We start from the raw sequence: 23707 nt of genomic DNA on the forward strand, positions 1-23707 counted from the left end.
TTAACTTTCTAATTGACAAATATAAATGAATGAACATCATGGTTAAAATATGAGTATTTTCTTGTCTTAAGACAGGCTATGTAACCCAAAAGAGACAAATAATTTAACTGTTATTTATTAAAATCTGCTTACTTCTGTGTACTTACTGTAAATAAAATGAAGCTAAAAGATTAAATGAACAAAGAAATTTCGAAATGAGTCTAAAACACTTCACTTCCCAGCATGCCTTGTCGCCAGGGCGAGTGTATGACGTCACAACGACTATAAATACGTCTGCAGGAAAGAATTTCCTCCTCCATTGTTACATTGTAACAAGCGGGGCCGGGGCGAACCGGGGTGGAGAGGAGAAAAAGCGTCTTCTCGTTAGAAAATCTCCAACAATCTGACACCAAACGAAACAAACCAATGCGCGTCTTTTTTTCCTCCTATCTTGTTTTATTTAAAAAGCGAGAAGACAGCGAAGTGAGCCCAGCCGACCGAGCCCGGTCCCGGTGAGGAAACAGAAAGGGGGGGTTAAAAAAGAAAAGAGAAAAGAAAGAAAAAAGCGAGCACAAGTGTCAGCGGATTTCTCCATTGTAATAATTTTCAACCTCATATTGGGCAGATAGCTCATCCGGCTGTGTGCGTTGTTCATGCTGCACCGGAAAATGTTGGGAAATAACCCAATGACGCCCCTCTTTCTTCCTTTTTTCCTCTCGGCTGTCCTTTAAACACAGAGGTATGCCACATTTAAATAAAAGCAGTCGCTCCTGTCAGGCCACTGTAATCTTTCGGCGTGCAGAACAATGAGCTTGCAACCCATGTAACCTCATATAGCTAGCAAGAGACAGAGAAGTATTGCAAATTGACAATCAGCCAGATCACTTTGTTGCAGGGATATCGGTTGTTTTTTTTGGGGGGGTTGCACATAAAAAGCGTCTCACTGCGCGATAAAAGATTGATGTGCAACTCGGATTGGAAAGAAAGACGACCTCCGAGGCTGTTGGATTAAGGGTCCCTCTTTCTGCCCCAGGTAAGGAGGTCCAGTGTCTCTTAAATGTGGGCTTTGTGTGTGTGTGAAAGGTAGAGAGGGAGTGGAAAAAAGGGGGGGGAGATGGTTAAATGGTGATAGGGAGGACCGAGTATTTGCCTGTTATAGGCTGATAGTGTTCAGGGTTTTACAATGCATTTCAACCGACATCATGTCCACTCTGCAAGTCATGGTTAGACTGAAACACACAGCAGCTGCAGCAGCTTCCACGTCTGATTTTAATAAAATTCACCTCTTGTCGTTTTGCATGAATGTGTGCATAGGTAGGTAGCAGACCTGCACAATTTGTTGGCTTTCTGTGCAATAATGCAAAAAAGAAAGGATGTAAAGCCATTTAAACTGCTTGGGAGTATCACATTTGGTCACCTTGATGGACTGTTACTGTCCTTGATACACCTGATCTCAGTGGTTTAGATGTTGAAGCTCATGAGGAGAGAGGTGGAGACATTTTAGTAATTGCAACATTTGAGGTACATTAATATTTATTAATATTGTGCAGCCAGAACAGATCACAAACTCTGTTTTAAAGAATAAGCCTGTCACAATAACAAACCAGGCGATAATTTGCCCCAGAAGTTATTGCGATAAATAATAATATTGTTTTGAGACCATTTTAAAGTAATTTAATGGTAATGATGGCAAAATAATGCAAGAACACATTCTCAAAGATCAATAAATTCTATTACAACACTTGAGTGGGAAGACATTTTAAATATCTGAAGTAAATAAGCAAAACAACAGAAGCAACAAATAAAATAAATAATGACGTCTCTGTGAACGAATGGGCAAGTTGTGACCAAAGCACCAGACTGAAGACTTTATCCAACCAGTTTTTAGTAGAAAGAGAAATAAAACTGCTAATTATTGAGTTCATTTTAATTTATCATACGATTAATTGATTTGTTGCTTATTGAACAAGTTTACATGCACTAGAAGTCGTGGATTTACATCTATGCAGCTATGCTAACATCCCACCAAAGCACAGTTTTACCATTTCTTGTAAATATTCTTTTATTGCAGAGATGTGCAGCAACATTTAAAAAAATTATTACACATTTTTTAAATATAGGTATGCTATTTTTTTTTACAAGTGATTGTTTTTTTATGCTCTATATTTGCCCTAAATGTCTAGTCTCTTATTCTTACTGTCTATGTTAATATTTTGATCTTCATGTGAATCTAAACACTTCAACTTGCCTGTCACTCGCTGATGCGCCAGAGGGGCAATAAATGTTATTCTATTCTTTTCTATTCAATTATATCTCAATATATGAGCTACAAACATGCACATTAGACTTACCACTCGATTAAATTAAAGTTTATTTCACCTAGAACAGCACAGTAAACAATGTTAAAAACAAAGCAATCATTGTTTAGTATGCTTAGCTAAGGCTAATTTGAAAAACTGACTTTGATTCACTGTTTTGATTAATTTTTATTTGATTTAATTCAAATCAGTGCAATATAGCAAGCCTCTTTTTGACCGAATGTGAATAAATATTCAGGTTGTGTGTTAAAATAATCAAGTAAAAAATTACATTTTTATTTCTTATGAACAATAAAAGTTGAGATAAACTTGCACCGAGGCTTATTTATTGATGCTCAAAAGAGGAAAACGGTTAAGTTAATAACATTTACAGGATAAAAAATGACAAATCTCATTGTTAAAATGATATTTATGACAACAAAGAGACAAAAATCTGAGGAAATTCTGCACTTAAAACTGAGATTCATTTTATAAAATTCTGTAGAAAAAATGTGAAAAATTTCTGAGTTTGGAAAGTCCAAAATTTGCTAGACAAAAACTAGAAAATATTCCAATTAATTTAAGAAATTTTCTAGAAAAAAATGTGGAAACTTCTGAGTTTGGAAAATTGAAAATTTGCTAGACAAAAACAAAAAAATGTTGAGAATAATAAAGACATCTTCCACACTCTAAATATGGAAATTTCTGAGACTTAAAAGTAAAACATTTTCAATTCTTATAAGAAATGTTTAACAACAAACATAAGAAATGTATGTTCTTACGTTTATTATTTAGGGATGTGAAAATGCAAACTCAACTATCTGTAAGCATTTTTAAAGGGGGTCTCAAGCTAATTTCCCCCTTCCCTGTCAACATTGTAAGAATCAATCAATCAAGATTTTTGTATCACACATTTCAGCAACAAGCCAATGTTGCATAATAAAAACACAAAAATACAAAGTCATAGAAACCACCACACAGCCAACAATTAAAACATCACATTTTGCCACGACCCATAAAAATATATGCATCATTGCACATGAGAGATTTTATGCTAAAGTTGATTTCTGAGCCACAGCTTCTGATTTGGCAGTAATTCAAGGAACTACTTCACTTTCATCGCAAGATGAAAATCTAAAATGCTACATCAGTCCGTCAATCTATTCCTCCATCTGTCCTTCATCTAACCACTGAGTCTGTTTATCCATCTGAGTTTCTGTCTGTTCAGCCGTCCTTCAGTATATGTGCATACATGCAGAGCTTTGGCTAGGACATCACTAATGCAGCAACTGGGATTTCTTACATGGCTGCATTAAGTTTGTGGTTTTGTCTGCAGACAAAGCATCGTGTTTTCATTCGGTTCTGTGCCACAGCTTAAGGTGCTTCCGTTCACTTTGATTAAAGCTGCAGATGTGATGAATTTCACCTTGTGGCTGTCTGAAAGGGAATCAGGTGGGTTAACGCCATAGAGACCGCTCGCTTCAAGGCTCTTCGCATGAACTACGCTTGCCCAGTTGCCATGGTTACAGCTCTACACTTGATAATTTCAGAATGGGATTTAATGTGCGATGCTCAGGATGGAGGCAGACAGATGAAATGATGGAGGTGGAATACAGATGAAAGGAGGCAGATGTGTTGTTTGTTTCCACATCATCAGAGCAGAAACAAACCAAACATTTAGTCCTAGAACATGCAGAAAAAGTTCCCTTGTTAACGGATTTAGCATGAATTTAAACATTTGTTGCCCTGACTGTGCCCTCAGATAGCAGGTTTCCATGGAGGCAGGTCCGTCCCTTAGCCTCAAACGAAGATATGAAGAGGTGGACAGCGGCTCTCTGTTCTCTACACCTAAGGACTCGGACGATGACATCTCCAGCAGTGACAGCGCAGACAGCTGCGACAGCCTCAACCCACCTTCCAGCACCCCGTTCACTCGTAAGCAACAGCAGAGCAGGCGTGGAAAAAAGGAAAAGAAACACCAACACACCTGGGACACAACAGAGATATTTAAAGGGGGATTATGCAAAATGTACATATTGTACGACTTTTTGCTTCCCTTTGCAGGGCCCCAGAGTTATAATAGTTTTGGGTTTTTTATTCTAGTTTATATTTTGTTTAGTTGTGACTTTGAAGAATAGCCTCTTCTGATGATTATGGCTGAATATGAATGATTAGTGGTCTGATTTTTTGTGTAATAATAGCATCTCTGATGTTGCTGCTGAAGTTAATTGCAGTTTGTCTGCTCATCCTTAAACTCATTTATCTAAAAATATGTTCATCATAGGTCTTAAATTTGCTATGGCAGGGCTATTTAGTCTTGCACAGGTAACTAGAAATAAACCTGCGCTAGCTAGCAAGGGTATATTAGCAGCTATATATACTATAAAAAACTATCTAATTAGTTTTTAGAGTGTGTTTGCTAGTTTTTATTAATTATTGTTTCATTTTAGTTTAGTTTTTAATTAGAGTCATACTTTGATTCATATTTAGGTCAAAAAGTATTGTTTGTGATTTTGTATACATCAGTTAGGTAAAGAATGCTCAGCAGAAAATGTTATTTTTTATTTGATTATTGCTTTTTTTTTTTATCTGAACTTCTTCTGTCGTCATTTTGCGGACTAGCATAAGCATCGGAGGAATATGGAGTGCCGTAATTTGGCGATAGCTGACGTAAACTGCTTGTGTGAGGGAAATAAAACATTTTCACATCAGTTCATAAGGCTAATAAATAGATTCATAAACAGAAAAACGAATGCTATTATGGCTGCAATTTCAGCATGTAGTTGTAATTTTCCACATTCATTTTTTCACATTTGTGTTTATCTCAGTTGTAGATGCGTCAGTGGTTTAATACATCCCATCTCAAAGAAACGGGCTATAATGTTATAATTGTACAGTACTTGGACATTGTTTATATTCATAAAAATAAAAAAATTCTTAGCACAACTCATCTGATTTGGGCCTTTGAGTTTTAAATAGAATACAATCTTTTCAAAATGTTTTCAAAACATGCGTTGATTGGGAAAAAATAAATAAAATTTGGTCTCAACTGCTTCTAAAAACGCCACAAAAAATAAACATCCAGCCGTTTTTTTGGTTTCTGTAAAATGATCAAAACTGTTAAGTTACATTTGACAGTCACTGTGCCGTTACCTAGCAACGACAGCCAAGCCACGCCCCGTTACCTAGCAACCCAGGCAGAGTTCCAGCACGTGTGTTGTATGGATTTCTGCTGGAAAAGAAAAGGGTTTTGTTGTTGACTTGCTCTGCTTTTCAAATGCTTTTCAAACATGTACAGTTGTATGTTAGCAGCCATTTTTATGCGTGACTGTAAACATGGAGTTGGGGGGCGTGGCCAGCAGCAGCTAATTTGGATTTAAAGCTACTTAAAGATAAAACTGCTCAAGATAGTCAGAACTGACCAGACTAAAAACTCCATTTAAGAATGATTTCTAGCAAAATATTTTACAATCATGTTTTGTATAACCCATATACCTATCATAGCCTGTTTAAGGAAGGTCTGAAATGAAACGCTCAGCTCTAACTCTTTGCTTCTCCGTCACCAGCCACCTCCATCCTCAGACAGCACAAGCCGTCGCCGGGGGGGAAGCGGGTTCGCTTCGATGTGGTGACGGTGTACTACTTCCCCCGGCGGCAGGGCTTCACCAGCGTGCCCAGCCAGGGGGGCAGCTCCCTGGGCATGGCGCGTCACCACTCCTCCATCAGACACTACACGCTGGGCGAGTTCGCACGCGAACAGGAGAGCAGCCACAGACACACGCTGCGCCAGCACCTGCGTCAGGAGAAGCTCAACACTCGCAAGATGAAGGTACATCCTGGGAGAGTCTGTAACGGATGTTGTCTGGATTAATTTAAACCATTTATGATAAGATTATTAACCAACAGGCAAAACATCATGAGCACTAACAGGTAAACTGATATCGACTCTAACTTCATGACAACACTGTTAAAAGGCAATCGCCCCTTAAAGATGTCTTTTTATTTCTCTTTCCCACATTTCAATATCTTTTTGTTGTTGTTTGTTTTGAAATTTTTTATTTCCCCCACCAGGGGGTCTTTTAGTGTCCCTTATATGACAGTAGGTTGACAGGAAAAGGGGGAAGACATGCAGCAAATGTCGGCCGGGTCCGGGAATCGAACCCGTGACGGCCGTGTCGAGGATTCAAGGCCTCCAAATGTGGGTTGCACTATCCCCTACGCCACCTCAGCACGCCCCATTTCAGTGTCTTTTCATCATTCAAATTTACATGTGTGGAAAATACTAGAAAATTTTAATAAAAATAGTCAGAATTCAATAAATTAAATAAAAGTCTAGAAATATCTGTGAAATTTAAAAGGAAGTTTTTAAAAATGTATTATTATTTAACTATTTTCATAATTTATGAAATACCTAACTAAAAAATTAATGTGAAAATAATTATATTTACAAGCACTTACATCAATTTCCTTATTTATTTCAGTGGTTTAAATAAGGAAAATAATAATATATATATATATATATATATATATATAATATAAATAGTAAGAAATTACTTTAAAAATACTGAAATAATTGTACGTATCTCAGTACATTTATTGAACTCAAGTTTCAATTAATAATTTTACAGCTTACTATTTTTTATCTATTGACACACATATGAATATTATACAATTAAAAATATTTAAAAGTTACATTTTCATTTATGTTTCTCGCATATATAAATATCTTTAAAAAATTGGGGTTACTGGAAAAATATCTTCTAGAATTTAAAGGTTTTTTATTGATTCATTTATTTTTACTGATTTATACCTTCTTTTTTCATCTTCTCAGTTTGACCCAGATGAGGATTGTTTTTCTAAATAATTTTAATATTTTCTGACATTTGTGGCGAAACACAGATTCTACGTCCGTTTTTGCTACATTTTGAACCGAATATCTCCAGAATAAATTTTTATTTGCAGAATTTTGCAATAACTTTAATAATGCAGCGTCTTTCTTTGGATGTCCTCCAGATTATTCTCAGATTTATTTTGGTTTTTGTATTATTTAAAGAGTTTTCTGCTACTATTTTTCTCTCCCTGTTTAAAATTCAGCTGCCTAACCGCAGGAACGGAGAAACTTTTCACCTGCATTACTCACTAACGTTGCATGTGATGTCATCAGCTCGGCTGCTGCAGGCTAATCCGTAACACAAGCTCTCAAAATGGCGGACGGCCTCTGGGGATTTCAGAAACTCTTTCGGCCTTATTTGTATTGATTGCAACAGTTTATTTTGTATTTTTTACCTCAAAAATTAATTAATCCATTCCATTCGCACAATTGAAATAGCAGCATAAATGTTTTGGCTTAGTTCTAACCCTAAATCAAATGTTTTTGTTTTTTTTAAATAGTTGTAGATAAGAAGTGTAGAAATTTATGTATATTGAGTTGGCAAAATGCAAATGTGTTCATATTATAACATATTATAAAAAGAGAGAGAAAATAAATTAAAACCAGTAAATATTTTAAAATTTGATTTATTTATTTCTCTTCATAAAATGCATCATAAATGAAAAGTTCTGTTTATTTTTAATCCATAAATTTGTCAACTAACTGAATTCACTTAGATGTGCATTTTTGATTGAAATAAGAGAAAGGCATTTTCTTTGATCCATAAATATAAATATTATTTCATATCCTTCATTTTTTTGTTGAAGAAAAAAAAAATTAACATTTTTATTGTTAAAACTTTATTTATTTATACAAGTTGTCTCTTTGAGATTGATCTAGGAGAAAAACATGTTCTGATAAAACAACTAAAAAAAATTATACAAACACAGCAGCAAAACAAGTAATAAAGAGGCTAATAAAACAAGATAACTTTTCATTAAAAGATTTCTGTTTTGGTCTTAAAAAGAAATTTGAATTGTCCCAAAAGAATAAAAGTTTCTGTCTGCTTTATTCCTTTTAAGAAAAGACCTAAAAGAAAACGGGAGTTCTTTACCCTGATCTCCAAACAAAAGTGACCTTGTTAAGTTTGTCACTTTTAAAGATGTGCTTTTACGACGCCGTTGGGATTTCCCTTCTAGTGGAAATCAATTGCGACTGAAGCTGAGCTCGAGAGAGGACAGCGGTCTCTTCACGGCTCTACTTTCCCTCCCGCAGCTGACGAGGAACGGCACGGTGGAGTGCGCTCAGGCAGACCTGCTAACTCTGGAGGACGTCTCCGACGAGGACCTGGACGTGGACGCCGTCGAGGTGGACGACTGTTTCTTTCTCCAGCCTCTGCCGACGAAGCGCCGCCGAGCCCTGCTGCGAGCCTCCGGGATCGCGCGCATCGACGCGCGGGAGAAAACCGAACTGAGAGCCATCCGCCTCTCCAGGGAGGAATGTGGCTGCGACTGCCGCTTGTTCTGCGACCCTCGCCACTGCGGCTGCAGCCAGGCCGGCATTAAGTGCCAGGTAAGGCCTGGAAGACTTGCTAAAAGGAAGGAGAATCTGCCAAATCTGATGCAAAATTCACATTTTGCATGTTTTTATACTTCTATTTGTGTTTAAAAATGAAATACGCCCAGCGGTTTTTGGTGTCTGGACAGTGAGCCGTTACATAAACGACTACCCCAGCCGAGCACCATTACCTAGCAACCCAAGCAGATATCCAGCCCCTTTTGTCAGCTGTTGTTACTACTGTATGCAAAATACAATGGCTGCTGGAAAAGACAAATGTGTTGTCGTTGACTTACCGTCCAGAAACCAGTTGCAGGAGGCTCTACTAATGCTTTTCAAAGAGGTAAGAGTAAGAGAATATATATCAAGCCAGTTTCAATTGAGTTTATTTGAAATCATAAACATCATAAAAACATAATACAGTCAACAGTTGTGAAAACAATCAACAGACAATGTATTTTGTGAAATATTATTGTTGAAGTCATAAAAATACATCAAATATGTTGGTCAGTGTTTTATTTATTATGGTTCAAAAGCAACTCTAAATAGGTGTGTTTTTCGATTTAAAGGAACTCAGCAGTTTTGCAGTGTAAATCTTGAGATTAGGGGCGTGGCCAGCAGCAGTTTATTTGGATTGAAAGAGACAGCAGCTCTTTCTGGAAGTAGATCAAAATAGGCAGAACTGAGCAAGCTAAAATCTGATTTTCTAAGAATAATGTAATGAGCATGTTTTATGTGGATAAGCCAATCCTAACTTGTTCAAGTTAAGTTTAAGTTTCTGGAGTGACGTGTTGAGAAGGGTGTGTTTTGTTCTTCAGGTGGATCGCATGTCTTTTCCATGCGGCTGCTCCCGGGACGGCTGCGGCAACGCAGTGGGTCGCATCGAGTTCAACCCCCTGCGTGTCCGAACACACTACCTGCACACCATAATGAAGCTGGACGTGGAGAAGAGGACGACGCCCATAGTGGGACCCGGGGAGCCGTACACTGAAACCGACCCCTTGTCTTCGCCCTCCTCCACTTGCCCCACGTCCCCGACCTTGTCCTCCGGCATCGGCCTGGACTCGGAGCTGGAGGAGAGCGAGGTGCAGTCGGTGGAAGAGGTCCACGACCTCCTGGTGGAGCAGGACATCCTGGAGCGGGAAAACGAGACGGCCGTGCTGCACCTGCAGAGCGCCGAGGAGCAGGAGAGGCGGGAGAGGGAGGAGGCGGTGCAGCAGGAGCTGAGCTCTGCTGGGGTCGCGGGGTCACACCCTCTCTGCCTCCTGCCTGAGCAAGACGAAGAAGAAGCAGCTCAAGGTGTTGATCAGATCCTCCTGCAGGGACCTTTTCCGACGGGCGCTACCGTTTTGTGCATCTCTGACTCCCAGGAGGAGAGTCCGTCAGAGCTTCTCAAAGACTCTCTGCTCTACTATCAGCTCAGCACCATCGAGCCCGGCGCCTTCGAGACGCTGCCTGCAGCTGAGGGAGACGAGCAGGATGAGCCTTCGCATGATGAGCCTTCACAGGATGAGCCTTCGCATGATGAGCCTTCGCAGAACGAGCCTTCGCATGATGAGCCTTCGCAGAGCGCAGGTGGAACTGAGCTCACAGAGAAGAAGCAGGAAGCACTTGGAGATTTCCAAGGGGACCCGCGTTACGTCAAGGCCAGCGGACAGATTGTGGGCGGCAGTTTGACCAACATGCACTTGTGCACAGATGTGGAGGAGGAGGCGGAGAAGAGTCCCTCAAGTCCGGATAACAACGTCCCAAAAGAGCAGAACCAGGAGGAGTCCGACTCGGAGAAAGAAGCAGATCCACTGCCTCCTGAAGTTTAGTATTAGCGTCTTTGCAGATATTTTGCACAATAGCTTCATCTAAGATGAGTAAATACTACATATTCCACATTTATTACTGCTATCCGCCACATCTACAGGTGTCTTAGGCTACGTTCACACTGCAGCCTGAAGTAGAGGTGCAGAAAAAACCCAGATTCTATCGAGAATCGCAATCCACAGCCCTGGAAATAGATTTTCAGTTTTACGTTTTTGGCCCCCTGCGTATCGCATTACATGTCCTCTCAGCCACCTAATGTATTTTTAATAAGTCTTTGATATTTTTCTTATTTAAAAAAGCCAGGCAGCTAAGCTAACCGAATACTGGCAATTTAAGTTACATAATTTTATTTTTCTTTAAATATAAAGAAAAGGCGGGAGAGGGAGGAGGCGGTGCAGCAGGAGTTTTAATGATAAAACTTGATACAGTATGGAACATTGGAGGATTGTTGAAAATAAAGGTTTTACTTGTTTATACGCTTGTCTCCTATCAGTCACATAAGTTAAACAGAAGCTCTAGAATATTTAAATAGAAAAAATTGTTTACTGAATCAAAAATTTAATTGGAATTGAATATCAAGACATTGAAAGATTTACATCTCTAGCTAAACGTTTCTCAAATCTGTTTTTTCCCCCTTCTGATCTGACCTTTTTCTGACAGTCTGAATTATCAAATTTTTACGCTTGGATATGTCTTCCTAAATCCAGTGCATATCTAACATTCTCAAATGTGATCTGCGCCTGTCCAGTGTAATTGATACTCGATTGATATTTGGAAGCAGGAAGAAAAACAACGGCATGGCGGAAGATAAAGCAGAGAGTAATGCATGAAGAGAAAGTTGGACAATTTTACCATTCATGTTCACTGTGTTCTCATTAAATAAGAAATACAGTTAAAATCACTCAGTAAGTTGTTAAAAAACATAATCCTGTTGTCTTCTGTGTCGTTTCTGCCAGTAGTAACATCAGATTGTTGATCATGTGACTTGTGTGATACAAAAAGGAAATATGTTTCCTTTGCAATTCTGCGAAATACGCTAACTTTGATGCGAAAACTACTTCATCTTAGCACAAAAAGGTTTTCTTCTTGGGTTGTTTTATAAATTGGCAAATTTATTGTCATAATTCCAGTTCGCTCAACATTTAGGTAAATATAAATGCAACTAGTGAGCGCGCTCACTACTTCAATACTGCGTCCTCTACTGCGCATGCCGCACACTGTCAGGTCGTTTGTAGCTCACGCAGGAAATCGCACAGAAAGTCGCATATATTTGGAAATGTGAACAACAAAATGTGATTTGAGCATTAAGGCCTGCAGTGTGGACGTAGCTTTCTAGTGAGTAACAGTAAGTTTTTAAGAGCGTCGGAAAACAGGAGCAGAGATGCTGGAAGCACATTACGATCACTCCCAGGGCGTAGCGAGAGAATGCAGTTACATAAAATCAACCTTAGAGGGGATTCTGCTGGGGGTGATGAATGCGGCCTTATTTGGGAACCATTAACTCAGCTACAGAAACACAGAGTGCAAATGCTGACTAAAGCCTTTTTGTTGGCTTGATGTATAAAGCTATCAACGCTGAACACAAACTGCTAATTGTGTGCAAGATGCCGGCGTACCTGCTGGCTCTTTTCTCGTCAAACCTGATGCTGTAGTCGAGCCAAATGAAGGCGTCTGATCGCTCCCTCTGCTAACTACACCGAATGATCCTGGAAATACTTGTTTTCTTTTTTGCGTACTGTACACGCAGCATTCGCAACATGCTGGAGAGCTGCTGTTTTTTTTAATTTTTTGTTTTGGTCTGTGTGCACATTGTGAAGTGAAAGCAGCACCAGCTTCGCCGCTCCGAGATATGAAGGAAGAACCAAGACGGCAGCGGATTAGCACTGGCCTTAGTTGTTACTATCGCTTACTTTCAGACTGCTGGCACAATTGCAGTCAAAGGGACGAGGAGAAAAGGTCACTTATAGCTAATTTACAGACATTATTTCTTGAATTAATGTGTCTTTTGTGAATTAGATGCTGTTCAGTCCTTGCAGTCTGTTTGGGAATGAAAGGAAACGTTTTTTCTTTCACAGTGCCACATTGTTACGCCATAATCAGTCATATGTTGTGATAAAATGCCAGAACAGAACTTCTTAGTCAATTCAATGCTTGTTTTTTGTGTAAAGAAGTGCTGATTATAAATCGAGCCAAATTAGAGTGCCTTGGAAACTAATTTGTTCCCCTGCAACCTTTAAAAAAAAATAAAAAATCACATTACAACCACAAATTTAAGCCAGTTTTCTTGGTGGACTAAGAAATATTAGCGCATATTTGCAAAATTGAAGAAAAAACAAAAAAGACAGTTTTTGGGATTTCTTTTACAGATATGAATCTGAAAAGTGTGGAGTGCTTTTGTATTTTCTGACTTAAAATTATAACAACCTCAGATTGGACGGAGAACACTTGCCACAGATTCTCAGTAGGAATAAGGTCTGGACTTTGACTAGGCCATTCTAACACATCAATATGCTGTAAATGTAAGCATTCTACTGAATCACTGGTTGGATATTTAAGCTCGTAATCCCGCTGGAAAGTGAACCTCCATCTTAATCTCAATTATTTTGCAGCATTTATTATTTTTTCTTATGATAGTCCTGTATTTGTCTCCATATTTTTCCCCATCAACACTAACAAGCTCATTTTTTTTAATGACTACTGCCTTCTATAGTTGATCATGAGATGTAAAGGGAAAACTCAGATTGCAGTTTTGAGTTTTGCATATAATTTTGATCTGAACTGAACACACACCACTGGTTTTTGGTAACTGGCCTGTAGTTATAAAGCGTTTTATCAAGTCTGGACGACCTCAAAACGCTTCTCACTCCATTCACACGCTGATGGTGGTGAGCTGCATTTTGTCTGTTGTCTTCCTTGGTCTTCATGATGCTCTTTGTTTAATAATGCCCTCCAACACGCCTCTGGAGGTGCAACATAATAATAATTTAATAATTGATTATTCTTGCAATTTCTGTGATGATTAATCAATTAATTGCGTAAAAAAATTGACACATTCTACAGATTTTTCATTTAAACATTTAAGTAGGGTTGTAACGATTCGTCAAACGATTCGAGTACCTTGATTGTTTAAATTCCTCAAGGCAAATTATCTGCCCTCGTTAAAATGTTTTAATATTTAGCACCACAATGATTATTTGTGTTGCGCAATGTTGTTGATGAATGCTAAGCGCTGTTAGCATAACAAAGGGTGACCTGCTGTTTTCTTATTTTTATAAATAAATTTAATATGATTTCTCATTTTTCGTAATTTTTGTCCCTGTTGACTTCAAAAGTGAGCTATTGTTGTTACAGCTTAACAAAAATAGCTCAGAAAATCTACAGAAAAATAATGTAGAGATGCATGGATATGAAAAGTTTGGCTAATATTGATGTCCAATATTAACACCACTGCTATGGCAGTATTTACAGATATTTGTTTTATTTGTAAAAATGGTCTATGTGATTACTAAAATAATAATTTTACAACAGCCCTACATTTTATGCTTTTTTATGTACAATGTCAAATATACATTAAAGTATGAATATAAGGAAATAATTCACTCCCTGTTTAAAATAAGAAAATAAACATTTTATAGCCTACGAGGCAATAAAAGGACTTTCCTTTTGTGAATCTGAAACTATGCCACTATGGCTAAAACAAATTAACATCTTAAGGTGTTTTTATCTTAAATATGAAATGGAAATATTTTTCATGCAGTTAATTAGTGCTCCAAATTTTTCAGCAAACAGCCTTTTTTTGAGTCTGTATACTCTGAATGGCGATTAATTGATTACTAAATTAGTTGACGATCATTTAATTAATCGATTAATTGTTCCAGACGTCATTAGTTGATTTCTGAGGCCAGTTGGTAGCACTGGATTTTATTTAGGGGTGTCAGTGTGAATTCAAAATCATGTAACATGGCAAAATATGAAAAAGTTCAAGGGGTATAAATAAGTTTACAGGGCACTTCAAAAATAATAAACAAGCATTTGAGTTCATTGCAATCTGCAGCATGTGCAGCTAAAAGTACTTACACCAATCAATGTGATGTTAATAATTATGAATCAGACTTACTGCTTGATTTTGTGTGTGTGAAATGTGTTTGTGTATTAACCTACTTTACTGTCGTACGTCCATGTCGGTGAGAAAGTTGCGTTTCAATCTGTGTGCATGCATGCGTGGATGCAATGTAGACTGTATTAGACCTGGAACTTTAGAAAGAATGCGTATTTTAAACCTAAAAGGTGCTGATGTTATAGATTTACAACTTACCCTTGTGAACCATTAGGAGGAATGATTTCATGGAGATGTTTCTCGCTGATTGATCCTGAACTAAAAGGACTGGAAAGCCTCCTGTAGAAATGCAATAGCTCCCGTACTGCAAATTCTAAATGTGCTGACGGTAAGATGAGGCGTTTTTTTTTTTTGTCACCAAGTGTGTAAACGCAGTCGTGTAACTTTATTTTTTATTTTTTGGGTTTCTTTTCTTTAAGCTCTGTCTGAAGAACGCAGAGCTGCGGAAGTGAGCCGGCAGCTCTTACACAAAATCTGTCCTTTGTTCTGGTGCCTGAAATTCCCACAGTTGCTTTGGGCAACGGCTCGCCTAACACAGGATGTGCTGCTGTGTATAAGTTGTCTGATGTGTTTCTTTAGCCTTTTTGTATTGTCTTTATATAATCCTGTATAAGAGCTGCAACAAGGCAGTGGTTTCAGACCTAATTAAACGACGCTGTCATCCATCAGTCTTTTAACAAAGCAGTCTCCTGTAGTTGTTGTGAGGCTGCAGATTTATCGTGGCTCTTCTGTGCTCGCGTGACTTGCCTTGACATGATACCATGTTTGAAGTAATGATGATTGCAGGCTGAGTATTGTTGAGCTTTTGTCTTTGGCTTTCTGCTAATAGATTTAGGTTTGCGACCACTGTACCAAATTAACTCTAGCGCTCTCTGTGTTTGTGTGTTTAACTGTATGAAAGGGGTGAGCGATTGTTGAGAAGACTGATGATTCACCTAAAAGCTGTGAGAACGGGACTCTCATGCTACTTGTTGCCTAAAATGGAAAAACAGAAGTTTTTATACAAAAATAAAAACAATAAAGTACTTCATTCAGAAATTGTGTTTTATTCTGTGCATGATTTCCTTACGTCATATATATATATATATATATATATATATATATATATTATATATATATATATATATATATATATATATATATATATATATATTACAATGAGATTCTGTAAATTTACGGTTTAGACTAACAGCTTTAATCCACTTGAATTGGAGAAAGCCCAGAGCTGTGACGTGAGATCATAACCAAGCAGAATTCAAAGAAAATACAACAAAAAAGTCACATACATAAAAGTAAAAAACAATTTATCAAGTGAAATATGTCGCCCCCAGCAAGTGACAGATGATTGTTAGCAATCCGAGCATTTCAGCTCCAGTATGTTTTTTTTTACATCTTTGTTATTTAACAAATCTGTCTCCAAGTCTTGACAGTGTTTCTGAAAAGGATAATTTGTGAAAATATTGATCTTCTTGAAATTCGCCACCAAAATCAACCAATCAGAGTCATAAGGAGGGTATTGGCTATCAATGATGCTAAATGTGCTAATAGCTGAGGGATAACTTACTGTTACAGGGAAACCGTTTAACCGCCGTCATTGGTGCTCATGCTAAATAGCCTTAGCATTCACAACATGCTACGCTAGCTGTAGCGTACAAGACAACAAAATCAGAGGACGGAGGAGTTGGATTTTTTACTAGAATATTTATCTCATACCGTGCTGTAGTTACATGGTGACAGTTTCAACAAATATGTAAAATATTTTTTGTATATATAAGTTACATAACTGTTACTTCAAGATGTTTCTTGTAGTTGATCTCCAGGTTCACTCTGTGTTACGGAAACTAAATCCTTCACGTTTCTTGGCTACTAGCTTGACAAGTCAAGGCTTCAAACCCCCTACCTATTTTTTATTAAGATTGAGCGATCTTTTATTCAGACCAGTCTGTGAACTAAAGCTGCATTTTTATGACACACTGATGAACTTCCTTCATCTGTCTGGCTTAGAGATGAAAGATCTTGTCCATTTCATTTTGCACGATCCTGTTCATTAGCTTCTACGTGCGCTGACGTTGTTCTTTACCCAGAGAAACAACCTCAATAACATAAAGTCTCCACCTCTAAGCTTTATTATGGAAACCATATTCTTTGGGTCATGGTCCAGTATTTCACTTTCTTATTGTAGATGAACAAGAATTTCTTACAAACTTCTGCAGATCTTTCAGTTAGTTTCAGAGTTCTAGCTTTTACATTTCAGTATGATTTTTGTTATACTCATAAATGACGGACTACTGAAAACCCAATGTGGTGTTAGGAACATATTTCTAAAACTTTATCTCTTGGCATTTTGTTAATTTTATTTTAGCTGAATAAAACCCACAGATATGAGTTTTTATGAAAATGTGTGTTCTGCCATGTAATTTAATTCCTCAGCATAAAAAACAACGTAACTAAAAACATTGTGTTCTAGTTAGGTAAAAGTCAGCATTTTAGCTTTTAGAAAGACATCTCTATGTGTTTATTTTTATACCTAGGCATTTCTATTGCTTTCTATGTCTAATTTCTTTTTACATATCAGCTTCATCTTGCACATCTTTATAACCTTCAACTAACCATATCTGCATATTAAAGTTATATACATTTAATTTGGTCACTTTATATATACATATATATTTATTTGCATTCGTCTTGTAGCTGTTTGATAAATATCAGAAAAGCAGATACCCTTCATATTGGTTCTGCATACAATATTTGTAGTTCTGGGGCGATTTTTTCTATCAAATTTTACTTTTGTGGTGTAGAAATTGTTTTTATTTTCATTATCTACTTTTATTTACTGTAAATGTACGGAAATTAGCGAACTCAGACTGTAAGGTTTGACGAGATATGTAACCAACCAAACAGGTGGAAAGTGAGAACCATAAACACTTACCTGCAACACAGTTTCTGATCACTAGATGGCAGTATAAAGTCACCTCTGTGTCTGTGTCACATGGCGTCCTTTCAGTGCCAAGAGGACTTGTGAGACGAAACAAATAAACAATCCCGCATAGATGGCAGAGTACTTGCAGAGTTTATTAAAATAATGTGCGTGAAAATTTAAGTTAATATACTTTTTTCTCTGCACCATCTGACTTTTGTGGGAAATAATCAATTTATGTCAATAATATTATGACTTTGATGTCTTTATTACTAGAGCTAAGATGTTAGTTTATCGAAATTATCGTTATGGTGGGTAATGGGTAATTTATTTAAGGAATTTTAACGTAAACACAGAAACAAAATTGTGTAAGAGATTAGAAAGAGCCTTATTATTATTATTTTTTTTTTATCGATACAACATGATCACAGGGCCCATTTTAGACTTCAACACATTTTCAGACAAAAGAATTGTGGTCTTTCAAAATATTTTCAGGACTTGTCAGACTTGTGTCCTTAAAAAAAAAAAAAACCCAATAATAATAATAATAATTATCAATATATATATATATATATATATATATATATATATATATATATATATATATATATATATATATGTTATATATATATATATCATATATGTCTGATGTTGTTCCCAGGAACAACATCAGACATCTCAGTCCAGAAATGTGCAGTCCTAGGCACAGCCAAGATAGAACCTCAAGCTCCCAGGCCTCTGGTAGAGGACCCGAGCTAAGAGGAAGAAGAATCACCACCCGCGGTGGGTGAGAAGGGAATTTTTTTTTTTTTTTTTTTATATATATATATATATATATATATATATATATATATATATATAGATGATAGATATATATATATATATATATATATATATATAGATGATAGATATCTATATATATCATATATATCTATATATATATATATATATATATATATATATATAACAGAGAGAGAGAGAGAGAGAGAGAGAGATACAAGTAATGACAAAGCTCTAAAATAATATAAAACAGCATGTTTTTTAAATCATTGTTCTGGAATTGTCTGTATCACAGAGTTTCAGGTCTTTCAGTTAAAAATGATTTGTTTTGTAAAAAATAAAAAAGTATAAGATTTAGAATAGAAGTTTGGTTAATCAGTTCAGATCTACAACTGGCGATCTATATTCATGGCAGTAATTTTTGTTTCTGATAAGAAATAATACAGACATATGTTGAAATATGAAAAAGTAAAAGTAACATCAATTCAAAAGGTTTCAAAATAAAAAATGAGATATTGAAGTTATCTATAGCTTTTCAATATTAAGCGGAGAGTAGCTGGGATATTTTAGCCTTTTACTGTAGGAGCGCTAGCTAGCGCTAGCGAGTGAGCGAGGCGCTAGCTAGCTAGCGTTAGCAAGCAACGCTAACCAAAACAAATTGTTGATAAAGCCAATATAAACAGCAAATAATTTTTGTATGATGTTCCATAATGGTATGGATTTAGTTTTGTAAAGTCAGTTTGAAACTATACAACTAATGAGGTCTATTTTTTTCTTTGCCATTATAGATATTATGAGGATATTGTTTTCATGGTGGTACTTTCAACCCCCCATTGGCAGACTTATTCATTAATTATACATTAGTCATTTAAACTTACTTTTAGTAGATTTAAAATTTAATTTACTATGCCCGGTCCAACACATAATCCAGCACACTAGAAAGGATCATACATGGTTAACCGAATTACCCAAAATGGATTGCTTTCCACCCAGTATTTTTTACAGCATATTTAGTGGAATTAAATAAAAGTTACAAGTCATTGGGGTAAAACAATAAAACCCAGGCACTTTTCAATGTGAAGCTTAGTACTTGAATAAACTTTATGTTTAAAAGACAAGAAAGATTTGACATAAAATCCTGCAAATTGGAAAGTTATATTTGAAAGAGATTGTTGGTTTCTTTTGATTTAAAAAGCAGATGACAAATCAAATAAACGAAGAAAGCCTCCAATGTTTCGGTTTACTGTTTCTTGTGTTGGTTTGTTAAATTAAAGAAGCACTCGGCTAATTCACTGCAGTTTCCCTTTAAGTGTTTCTTCCAAAACGCTCTAGCTATGCAGTATTTTCTCTTTGTTGTTTATAGCTTTAAAAACAAAAAACTAACTAATTAACTGTTGAACTGTTGGAACAATTGTGGCACGGTGCCAGCATTTTGTTTCTCATTACAATTTTTGGCCTTTCTTCTGCTTTAGCTCTCAAATGGCCGGAAGAGGCCAGTTCAAACTGACAGCCGTACAGCTGGTGATGGAGCAAATCCCAGGCTTATGGAAAGATTTTACATTAAAAGCCTACATTATTATCTGACATCTCAGTGTTGACAACAATCAGCTAAATGTTGGCTTTGATCTTTCGTGTTGTGACTGGGCAGAGCCATAAGGAGCAGTTGGGAGCTCGGAGTGACGTATGTGAAATGGAAAGTTGCCTCACCGCTTCAGTCCACTGGCCCGGTCTGAAAGCACTGCTCCAGCGCCAGGAAATAATGCTTTCTCTTATTCCTCTCTTTCTTTGTGACGCTGCCTCAGTGGCATCGTTAGACCTCCACCGAAACCAGTCGCTTTTAAATGGCGCTATTCATAAAAACCTGCCCGTGGTATTTTCTGGCTGAACCATTGAGGGAAATCCAGATCTCTGGCGCAAGGTTCATTTTGTTAGCTCTGGAGAGGAATCCAAATTACCTCCTAAAAGCTGGAAGCAGGAAAAAACGGAAGCAGTAACCTATTTGTTCACCTGTCCCAGTCATTGATATGATCTTTACTGATACTCCTGATACATTGTGCAGCCTCAGTTAAGGGTCAAGCAAAATATATTTTAGGTATAACAACATACAAGCAAGATAGGAAAATATGAGAGGATATACCTCCCACTAAGAGCAACATCACTGGATGAAGAATAAACATACTTTAGCCAAAATTGCACAATATGCAAACTCATAGCTGCAGTTTATGTTAGAGGAACACAAGCTTTGTTCTAGTGCCTTTTTCTATCTGCTGATATTTTTATGCCATTTGGAGATAAAGAAGACACAGTAAACACTGGATGTTGACAGTGGAAGAACTTTACCTTGTTCTAATAATCTGTAATGTATTGCAGTTTTACATTATTCACTGTAATTCATACAAAATGTGTAGTATATAATATATAGTGTAAAGTTTTATGTAAAGAAAATTGTCTTGGAAAAGTATTTCCTCTGCCTGGATTTGTTACTTTTTATTGTGTTATTTAAAAAAGATTTTAATTTGTTTTTAAAATACCAAAATGTCTTAAATATTAAATTAAATGATCTGATCAGTTAATTAGTATATTTCACAAATACGCTTTTACTTTTACTTTTACTTGAGTAATTGAGTTCTTGGATGCTATGTTTTTGGGCACTCTACCCATTTCTGTTTAAAACTAACCAAATCTTCAACTGTTCGAAAGGCACCTTTCAACATTCACTTACTATCCTAACATAAAAACACAAATACATACGTAAAAGTAACATCAATTCAAAAGGTTTTAAAACGAAAAATGAGATATTGAAGTTATCTATAGCTTTTCAATATTAAGCGGAGAGAAGCTGGGATGTTTTAGCCTTTTACTTTCTGAGCGCTAGCTAGCGCTAGCGAGTGAGCGAGGCGCTAGCTAGCTAGCGTTAGCAAGCAACGCTAACCAAAACAAATTGTTGATAAAGCCAATATAAACAGCAAATAATTTTTGTATGATGTTCCATAATGGTATGGATTTAGTTTTGTAAAGTCAGTTTGAAACTATACAACTAATAAGGTCTATTTTTTTCTTTGCCATTATAGATATTATGAGGATATTGTTTTCATGGTGGTACTTTCAACCCCCCATTGGCAGACATATTCATTAATTATACATTAGTCATTTAAACTTACTTTTAGGAGATTTAAAATTTAATTTACTATGCCCGGTCCAACACATAATCCAGCACACTAGAAAGGATCATACATGGTTAACCGAATTACCCAAAATGGATTGCTTTCCACCCAGTATTTTTTACAGCATATTTAGTGGAATTAAATAAAAGTTACAAGTCATTGGGGTAAAACAATAAAACCCAGGCACTTTTCAATGTGAAGCTTAGTACTTGAATAAACTTTATGTTTAAAAGACAAGAAAGATTTGACATAAAATCCTGCAAATTGGAAAGTTATATTTGAAATAGATTGTTGGTTTCTTTTGATTTAAAAAGCAGATGACAAATCAAATAAACGAAGAAAGCCTCCAATGTTTCGGTTTACTGTTTCTTGTGTTGGTTTGTTAAATTAAAGAAGCACTCTGCTAATTCACTGCAGTTTCCCTTTAAGTGTTTCTTCCAAAACGCTCTAGCTATGCAGTATTTTCTCTTTGTTGTTTATAGCTTTAAAAGCAAAAAACTAACTAATTAACTGTTGAACTGTTGGAACAATTGTGGCACGGTGCCAGCATTTTGTTTCTCATTACAATTTTTGGCCTTTCTTCTGTTTTAGCTCTCAAATGGCCGGAAGAGGCCAGTTCAGACTGACAGCCGTACAGCTGGTGATGGAGCAAATCCCAGGCTTATGGAAAGATTTTACATTAAAAGCCTACATTATTATCTGACATCTCAGTGTTGAAAGCTGCGTACAACAATCAGCTAAATGTTGGCTTTGATCTTTAGTGTTGTGACTGGGCAGAGCCATAAGGAGCAGTTGGGAGCTCGGAGTGACGTATGTGAAATGGAAAGTTGCCTCACCGCTTCAGTCCACTGGCCCGGTCTGAAAGCACTGCTCCAGCGCCAGGAAATAATGCTTTCTCTTATTCCTCTCTTTCTTTGTGACGCTGCCTCAGTGGCATCGTTAGACCTCCACCGAAACCAGTCGCTTTTAAATGGCGCTATTCATAAAAACCTGCCCGTGGTATTTTCTGGCTGAACCATTGAGGGAAATCCAGATCTCTGGCGCAAGGTTCATTTTGTTAGCTCTGGAGAGGAATCCAAATTACCTCCTAAAAGCTGGAAGCAGGAAAAAACGGAAGAAGTAACCTATTTGTTCACCCGTCCCAGTCATTGATATGATCTTTACTGATACTCCTGATACATTGTGGAGCCTCAGTTAAGGGTCAAGCAAAATATATTTTAGGTATAACAACATACAAGCAAGATAGGAAAATATGAGAGGATATACCTCCCACTAAGAGCAACATCACTGGATGAAGAATAAACATACTTTAGCCAAAATTGCACAATATGCAAACTCATAGCTGCAGTTTACATTAGAGGAACACAAGCTTTGTTCTCGTGCCTTTTTCTATCTGCTGATACTTTTATGCCATTTGGAGATAAAGAAGACACAGTAAACACTGGATGTTGACAATGGAAGAACTTCCATTAAAAGCGTATTTCACAAATACGCTTTTACTTTTACTTTTACTTGAGTAATTGAGTTCTTGGATGCTATGTTTTTGGGCACTCTACCCAATTCTGTTTAAAACTAACCAAATCTTCAACTGTTCGAAAGGCACCTTTCAACATTCACTTACTATCCTAACATAAAAACACAAATACATACCAAGTGGCCTCCTAGGCCTGCTGGTGCAAAATAGTGAAAGGTATCCAGTAATTAAAGGAGGAAATGAACAAATGCTTGACCCAGAATCCAACAAGGAGTACAGTCACAAAATCATGACTTTGAGAACAGAATGATGGCTTGTTAGGATATTTGCAGAGGCCAGTCGAAATAGCGAGTCCAAACTGCAACCAATCACAGAGCAGTACTGGCACAGTCTACTTCAGTAGTTTCCAAACGTTTTGTACTGTGGGGCCAAAGTCGCCAAGTTGAAACCACTCAGGGGTCACACTACCTACGGCTATTAAAGGGTGGGAGGATGAGGCAAATTTATTTCAGTAATTTCAGTTTGAGCAGTTTTATGGATAAAAGAAAAGCAGCTTGTGTTTGTGAGGGATTTTAAAACCTTTATCCAATTGGTAGCTATGTTAACTTACTTTTAGTTTCTAATTTACTAATACACATTCAGAAACATCAGGGCAATTGAAACATGTCTTTTATGCTTAGCAACAGTAGGAATGGTTTCTACATAAAACTGATTCAGTTTCTAAAAACTGAATCAGT

At 36.9% G+C, this 23707-nt stretch overlaps 1 protein-coding gene across 1 annotated transcript; it reads left to right on the forward strand.

The window, feature by feature from the left end:
• Positions 1 to 290: 290 nt before the first annotated feature.
• Positions 291 to 15659, forward strand: csrnp2 (cysteine-serine-rich nuclear protein 2). Its single transcript, XM_044119478.1, has 5 exons — positions 291 to 1012; positions 4039 to 4211; positions 5843 to 6105; positions 8422 to 8718; positions 9522 to 15659. The coding sequence occupies exons 2-5, from the start codon at positions 4052 to 4054 to the stop codon at positions 10518 to 10520; spliced, it is 1719 nt and encodes a 572-aa protein (XP_043975413.1). The 5' UTR covers positions 291 to 1012; positions 4039 to 4051; the 3' UTR covers positions 10521 to 15659.
• Positions 15660 to 23707: the final 8048 nt, after the last annotated feature.

Source organism: Gambusia affinis, linkage group LG01, assembly GCF_019740435.1.
Source record: "Gambusia affinis linkage group LG01, SWU_Gaff_1.0, whole genome shotgun sequence".
NCBI classification, from domain to species: domain Eukaryota; kingdom Metazoa; phylum Chordata; class Actinopteri; order Cyprinodontiformes; family Poeciliidae; genus Gambusia; species Gambusia affinis.